The sequence below is a fragment of the Anarrhichthys ocellatus genome, unplaced genomic scaffold, assembly GCF_004355925.1.
Source record: "Anarrhichthys ocellatus isolate YVR2014 unplaced genomic scaffold, GSC_Weel_1.0 scaffold2346, whole genome shotgun sequence".
Classification (NCBI taxonomy): Eukaryota; Metazoa; Chordata; class Actinopteri; order Perciformes; family Anarhichadidae; genus Anarrhichthys; species Anarrhichthys ocellatus.
This window is the reverse complement of record NW_022282320.1, coordinates 1-7,909: the sequence shown is the minus strand read 5'-3', so window position 1 is coordinate 7,909 and position 7,909 is coordinate 1. Positions and strand designations below refer to the sequence as shown.

The 7,909-nt window shown below is 40.1% G+C and overlaps 1 protein-coding gene across 2 annotated transcripts; it reads left to right on the top strand.

Annotated features, from left to right (window-relative positions):
* Positions 1-6: 6 nt before the first annotated feature.
* On the top strand, positions 7-5,808 carry cmasa (cytidine monophosphate N-acetylneuraminic acid synthetase a). 2 transcript variants are annotated; one of them, XM_031840129.1, is made up of 7 exons: positions 7-291; positions 447-602; positions 3,067-3,203; positions 3,324-3,418; positions 3,810-3,981; positions 4,069-4,234; positions 5,105-5,808. In XM_031840129.1, the coding sequence occupies exons 1-7, from the start codon at positions 123-125 to the stop codon at positions 5,317-5,319; spliced, it is 1,110 nt and encodes a 369-aa protein (XP_031695989.1). In that variant the 5' UTR covers positions 7-122; the 3' UTR covers positions 5,320-5,808. The 2 variants fall into 2 exon arrangements, with proteins under 2 accessions (XP_031695989.1, XP_031695990.1); XM_031840130.1 differs by lacking the exon at positions 447-602.
* Positions 5,809-7,909: the final 2,101 nt, after the last annotated feature.

The window sequence follows — 7,909 nt, the reverse complement described above, 5'->3', positions numbered from 1 at the left end:
AAATTAATCTGTAGAAGAAAAAGATTAAAGATGAGAAGGAAAAACAAGTAAGACAAAGCGTCAAAACATGAGTTAGACAGAAAATACATGTTGAATTAAACACATATGAAGAGATTATTACAATGACGGCACGCTTTCATTTCCTCAGTATTTGGGTTTCGACTGACCATGACGAGATCGAGCAGGTGGCAAAATCCTGGGGCGCCCAGGTGCACCGCAGGAGCCTTGAAGTCTCCAAAGACTCTTCCTCCTCCCTGGAAACCATTCAAGAGTTTATGAGGCTCAACCCAGGTAACCCCAACACCGGGATGTGCAACCTGTTGTGTCACATCAGGGCCGGGCGGCGTAGTAATACCGCCACGACGTGTTTGATCAGTGACAAGGTCCCTCAGAGCGGACACAAAGCAGCTGTGTGATTATAGCGCACGTGAATTTGTTTTTCACAGAGATAGATGTGATGTGCAACATCCAGGCTACCTCCCCGTGTCTCCACCCGTTCCATTTGACGGAGGCCCTGAACATGATCACGCAGCAGGGCTTTGATTCCGTCTTCTCCGTGGTCAGGAGACACCAGTTCCGCTGGCAGGAGGTCAAGAAAGGATGTAAGCCAACAACAAGATCCACATTTCTTCAACAGCACAACACTTCATCTGCAAACTCACTTTATCTCTTTTTTTTTTTATTTGTTTTTGCAGTGCTAGATGATATAGATTAGATCACATACAGATTATTTAGTTTTACAGCAGTAAAAAGCAATTTCGTCTCTGGTTATTCTGTAATTTAACTGATCGTTGTGGACGGCATTTTGACCATTGGGAAGGGTACGGTCTGCAATAGAGGCAAAGATACTGTGTGATCGTAAGGATATCAATTTTTCTGATGTCCATCGCGAATAAACATATTGAGTTTGGCTAAAAACAGTAGTTAATTGTAGCGGTTTGGGTGAAAAATTACCCACGTACTCACTCTGGACGGGTATAGGTGTCTAACCTGCCGATGCGCTGTCCGTCAAAGATTCACAGATCGAGTGGCTGCGTTTTGTATTTTTATTTTCAGGAAGAACAAAGAAATACTTGTGGTGGATACCACGCATCCAAAACATCCCAAAGAGTTTTACAACGGCGTAGAAAGGCGTAAGGGACCAAAAAGAGTGTACAAACATAACACAGGCTATACCTGGTTCCTAGAATGGGATTAAAACAGGCGGCAACCTCCGGCTTTAAAGAGTGAAGCCAATGCGGAAGTGTCTTAAACGTGCATTCTCTCTAGTGTCCACCAGGGGGCGACTCCTCTGGTTGTATAGAAGTCTATGAGAAAATGACTCTACTTCTCTCTTGATTTATTACCTCAGTAAACATTGTAAACATGAGTTTATGGTCTCAATCTCTAGTTTCAAGTCTTCTTCAATACAGCATGATGTTCATTTAGTACATTATGGTCCATTTAGAGTCGCACAGACCATAAAGCAGGGGATGCTTTAGGACGGGGTTACACAGTGATTGACAGGTCTCTACCAGAGACGTATCGCTACCAGAGCCGTATCTCTACGTCACTCCTCTGCCGTCCAAATATGGTCACTTCCGTTCATTGGTTGCAAAAAAGCCAAGATGGCGACGGCCAAAACGCAGAACTCGCAGTCCACAAACCAACCTTTCGGAGTCAAAGTTTATTTCTTTCTTTATTCACAGTGACAGTGTTTTGGAAGCAGCACCTCCACAGACATTCTTGTCATTGTGGTGGAAGGGAGTTTTATGTCACGGAGTAACCCGTTGACCCCGGCCATGTCACTCATATGTGGCATGTCTCCAACTTGTTGTTCAAGTTTTGCTTGTTGGATTCACCGTCATGATACGTCTAAAAGAAAATTGTAGACACCAGGCCTGTCTACAAGATAAGATAAGATAATCCTTCATTTGTTCCACAGCGGGGACATTTGCTGGATCACAGCAGCAAAGTGAGCGGTGCACCAAGAGACATCAGTAGAAAACAAAGTACAATAAATAATCAAACGGTAAAGGCATAATAAATAAGTAAACAGTTAAAAAAAAGAGCTTCAAATACAATATAGTCAGCTTGAGTTGAATACACACATAAAAAGGTAACTCCTAACTAGTAAAACCCATTGTTGGGACTTCACCATGTGGTTGGAACAAAGGGAGTTGGGCCTATATGGTTCAACAGCCCAATTTGGGTTAAAATCACACCACCACCAGACGTTAAATCTCACCTACGTGTGATTTTTGGTCCAAACTCAACACTGAAGTCCCATTGGACGAGGGCCACAGCACCCCTGTGGCATCACTGAGACTATAAAAATCTGCGTTACCTCCGGCCCTGTGCCATCCCACGCGATTCGATTCGCATGAAAGGGGACGCGCACAACGTTGTTGCTGTTAAGAAAACCTAGGAATAGTTCTCCATTCGCTGGACGAACAACAGACTGTTTTGGACCCCGAAAGAGAAGCGGACAACTTTAACCTGCAGAAGGAAGAAGCCCATTCTTCAGAGGGAAATGTCGACTTTAACAGGTCGTCAGGAAGAAAAAATCCATTCGCAGTAACACATCGACTGCTACAAAGCCATCTCGGAGTAAGAGGCTTGTGTCTGGGCAGAGATAGGTCATAGTGTGTTTGTCACCTTGTTTTGTTTTGTTCTAAGTTACTGTACTGTGTCGTGTTATTGTGTATGTTTACGGACTTCAGAGTTCCATGCTGCTGTAATAGTGTTGTGGTTAGATCAGTCACCGCGAGAAAGGTTGGGAACTATAACTATCAGTTAACAGACCAAAACTGCGGCTGGACGAATCGGGCTTCTGTGTGATGGAGAAACAGTTCCTGTATTTAACTGCGGCGGCTTTGTTTTGAGTGTTTCTCTTTTCTCTTTGCCTTTTTGTTTAACTGCTGTCATTGTATTGATGTAAATATAAATCTACACATTTGGGATCATTTTTATAGAGAACTATTCTACGAGTTCTCACATCGCTCTTGCATTTTTGCAACTTATTAACATCCCCATGTTTTGTCGAACAGACCTTTTTTTTTAACCCTTACCCTGCCTCCCTTCTAGCTGGGGAGGTTACCAAGGCGTTCAATCTGGACCCGGCCCACCGTCCACGCCGTCAGGACTGGGATGGAGAGCTGTGTGAGAACGGCTCGTTTTACTTCACCGTTAAAGACTCCTTAGTGAATGAGGGACTTCTGCAGGTAACTGACGTGACCGATGTTGACTAGGATTTAATACCAGTAATACAAGTCTAAGCTATTTCCCGACGATGACTTGCTTCAACGGGTTTATGTTATATTTTTCTGTTTCGGTCTCTCCAGGGCGGTAAGGTAGCGTACTACGAGATGCTGCCAGAGTTCAGCGTGGACATCGATGTGGACATCGACTGGCCTGTGGCGGAACAGAGGGTTCTCCGGTGAGACGCACTTTAGGGTTGGGAGATCGGACGATCGGCCATCAATGTTTGGGTTTTTTTTTTTTGAGTGATTTTTGTCTTTTGCTAATTTAATGGTCTGCCTCTTTGAGAATTCAACTCGCTAAATAACTATCCTCTTAAGTGCAATTCACAAATAGAAACTATCAAAATAAACATTGCACACAGCATCTTTACTGTACAGAAAAGGATTAGTGGTGGAGGGAGGATCAGAAAAAGGGGACGGATATTGTAATTTCACCCCAGTTATCTTCATACAGTCTTGCATAGATTTTACAAGGTATACTTGCTATGTCGTCTTTCAGCGAAAAGTCAGACCTGAGTCGATCATTTCTCTTCCCACTCTTTATCCAATCGGTGCTTCTTTCTTCAGGTATGGCTACTTCGGTCGGGCCACGCCAGAGGTGGTTCGTCTGATGTTCTGCAAGGTTTCCGGATGTTTAACGGAAGGAAGGATCTTATTGTACAAGTCCGGAGAGGAGATGGTGTCTATTAATACCAGAGACACCACGGGCATCCGCATGCTGCAGAAAGAAGCAATGGAGGTTGGAACTAGTCTAAACTCTAAAAAGCACCAGTGAGTTGGCTTATGTCATGTGGCCACACACTACCTTCTGTCTTTGCACCACCAGGTTGTGCTGTTGACGTCCAAGCTGGACTCCGTGACCCAGTCTTTGGCTGACAAACTAGCCGAGAGGACGGGCTGCAAGGTCATCTCGGTGGGAGAGGAGCCCCTGAATGATCTGAGGCCGATGGTGGAGCAGAGGAAGCTGGGTTGGAAGGATGTGGCGTACATGGGTAAAGCCTTTTTAAGTATTTTTAAGAATGTAGTGTTGCGCTCTATCCATGACAAACCATGTCGAGATTAAACGGTTCATCAACAGAAAACTCACTCCCAACCATTTAGATTATTGTCGTATATTGTTCATTTAATCCGCACACAAACCAAAGTCAGAAAAGCTCTTACACAAGATATGTTTAATTTTTTATCTTCTGCAAGTCTGCTAAAAACGACAGGGCCATTGAAGGTAAAACTAAAATAATTACGGGGCCGGGGAAGCGGGGTAATATTCTGAGAAAAAAAACTTCCTCTCGCTCAGAGGTCATCCATACTATAATGACACTATTTTTGGAGCAACGAAATGCAGACGTCTGGAGTTACTCAAATTTTGTTTTTGTTTTCTCGTAAATTTGCCACTTTAATCTGAAAGAATATCTGATAAAAAAGTTTGTAAATTTATGACTTCATACTGTTGTATATTTGTAACTTTATAATCTCACAAATTGTCAAGTTTTACAGTAAATTTGTGACTTTATAATCTTCCAAATTAGCATGTTCTTTCGTGTACATTTACCACGTTAATCTCAGATAATATCCAAGTTTATTTTCATATCTTTACTAGTTAAGTGCTCTGAATATTGCCCCTAACCCCCGGCTCTGTAATCACTATTTTTAACCTACAGTGGCTCTAATACATCGCCGTAGCTAAAAATGGTTTAATAATCCAAAAATATTTCAGCAGAAACTTTAATTTCTTGGATTGCAAACATAAACCAGTGCCACCTCGTGGTGTGGATTTATTTTGATCCTCATGCAACAAGCCTTAATTCATAATCGGTCTTTATATTCACATGTGATGTTTATTTCTCCGTCTTGCCTCCTCTCAGGTAGCGACACACAGGATATCAGCTGTCTGAACCTGGCCGGTTTAAGTGCAGTGCCTGGAGACGCTCCGGTGGTCGTCATCAATGCTGCAAAGTACACCTGCCACAGTGCCGGGGGAATGGGGGCCATGAGGGAGTTTGCGGAGCACATTCTCCTGCAAAAAGAAAAAGCAAAGTCGCAGATGGAGCAGCAGCGCATCGACCGCAAAAACTTTTAATTCTGAATGTGAATCAATAGAAAAGGCTTCAGGGTATAGTTCAGGCACATATAACGAATCAAACATGCACATAAAAACATTTCAGCTCTGCTTTTAGAGTTAGAAGTGAAATAATTAATCCTGTTTCCACATCAAGTTTTGCTCTCTTCTTGGCTTCAAAAAGTGAGATTATTATGCATGCTCTTTAGACGTTTTACGAAAATGAAGTTATCCAAACGTTTCACAGATTGTACCTTTAAATTAAAAGAACAGTTTTCTTTACAGGGCTTGTACAAAGTCACTAAAGTAATCCCTGAATATGAGATAATTATCTATCTATCCATATTATTAATTTTGTATCTGTAAAATCTCATTGGGCAACTTCTGCTTCTGTACAAACCAACGGGTTGAATACTCCAGGAAAATGTGACTATTACTTTAACTGGGTTTGCAATTGTTTGTCATGATCTGCTTATTATTTGATGAATCAATAAACAGTTTGGGCTTTAAAATGTCTTAAAAAAGGAAAAAGGAACAAAAATACGTGTTAACTTCAGGTGACAATGCATATTTTGGTGCCCTGTCACCTCATTAGATTGGATTCAACTTTATTGTCACTGCACAGAGTACATACAGTATATACATATATTTATTTATTCATAACTATCATAATGTGTTCAAAATAAAACACATCATTAAAAATAGGTGTAGGAAGTGTCACAATAAGTGGAGGATACTATTTTCTGTGACCAGTCTGCAATAATCAATTAGTTAATCAATCCACATCCAATTAAAATCTGAAGTAGTAGTAGTAGTAATAGTAGTAGTATTGTTATTCTTGTTGTTATTATTAGTATTATTATTATTTCCATTAATGTATTATTAACAACAGCAATACTACCACAACTAATAATACTTGTGATATTATTGATATAGGACAATAACATAACTGAAGCATACAGGAGACTATTAGTTAGCTAATAGTTGAGTAATAATGCAATTAATATGAAGCACAATAAACGACTTTATTGAATTATATTTATATTCATTGTGTTGGAAATTAAAGTAAAAAAATAAAATGTAAATGTTCTACAATAATACTAACTGTTCGTAGAATAAACAGTGAGTATTAGTAAAAAAAAAAAATGTATTATGAATAAAATAATAATAAAATTACAATGGCTTCTCTCCGGAGAAATAGGTGGCGGTAGTGAGCTCCTAAGTAGCAACCACAATTAAAGAGCAGAAGAAGTCCAGACTTTCAGCCCAATGCGTCTGTAGTTGTCGTAGCTGTTGAACATTATGAAAAGAACGCGTAGCTGTCCTCGTGAACGCCTAATTGTTTAGTTTTTTTTATTGCAAGGGTAAAACATATCAAATTATTCTACGGAGGCTTGTTTTAAGGTTACATTCAGAGCAAAAAGTTTATTTCTAATAAAGTTTCTTCATCGGCCTTTTTAGGTTTTTAGAGAACGTTTGCGAACTATCAGCCATTTTTAAAATAGAAACAATGTTGCCTTCTTATTTTTCTTACCAAAATTATACGAGTTTGTGTCATATGTTTTATTTTATTTTACATATAAGTACATATAAATACATCAAAATAAATTGTTTTGACATAGAAATTAAAAAAAAAAAAAGCAGTTGGGCATTCACGAGGACAGCTATGCGTTCTCTGCAAGAGACGCTTGATGTAGCGAAACACCGCGGGCTTCTTCCGGTTTGCCTGGTTTACATAACGTTCTATTCCATCTACTGTCCCGCGGGCTCACCGTGTCAGCTCAGGTAGCCTCCTACCGTCTATGAGTGGCGCTCCACGGACATTTTTATTTATTTATTTTTTTTAGCGAAATTGAGTCGTTATGGCTTCCAGGAAAAGATGCCCAGCGGGTGAAAATGGCGAGAAGGACGGATCGCAACCCGAACGCAAGCACCTGAGAGCGGACGGGAAGCGACACGTAGCTGCCTTGGTTCTGGCGAGAGGAGGAAGCAAAGGGATCCCCCTAAAAAACATCAAAATGTTAGCCGGGGTCCCGCTCCTCGGATGGGTGCTCAGGGCTGCTGTGGACTCCGAGATGTTCGACAGGTAGATACAATTATTGCAGGATATTATATACATTTTTTTAAATATACAACATGTGATCTGTATAGACGAAGATACATCTTTTTTTTTTAACATTTTGGGATATCGTCATTAAACAGGTAATTTACACTGAAATGATTAATAGACTCAAAAGGAATATCCAGCTATATTGATAATTGATTAATTGTCATTTGTCAAGGAAAAGAAGGGAAATATTGGCTCTTTTTGACGTCTCTAATGGGAGGATGTGATGCTTTTCTCTGCTTTATGTCATTGTGTTATTTGGACGAAACAGCTTTTTATTTAATGAGGATTTGAGTTTTGTGATGGAGTAATTTTAATGAACCGAATGATTATTTGAGCTTTTTTCTGCTTTATGTCATTGTGATTTAATTTTTTTGTGATGGAATGTTATTTGGACAAAATAAGCTTTTTATTTAACGAGGATTTAAGGTTTATGATGGAGTAATTTTCACCTTTTTTGACATTTAATGAACCGAATGATTATTTCAGATAGATTCATGTTGT

Excerpts from the sequence above, each read along its gene's own strand:
- cmasa (XM_031840129.1), top strand. The coding sequence starts at position 123 with ATGACGGCACGCTTTCATTTCCTCAGTATTTGGGTTTCGACTGACCAT. Across the intron at positions 603-3,066 it reads GCAGGAGGTCAAGAAAGGAT|CTGGGGAGGTTACCAAGGCG; the intron begins GTAAGCCAACAA and ends CCTCCCTTCTAG. Across the intron at positions 3,982-4,068 it reads TGCAGAAAGAAGCAATGGAG|GTTGTGCTGTTGACGTCCAA; the intron begins GTTGGAACTAGT and ends TTGCACCACCAG.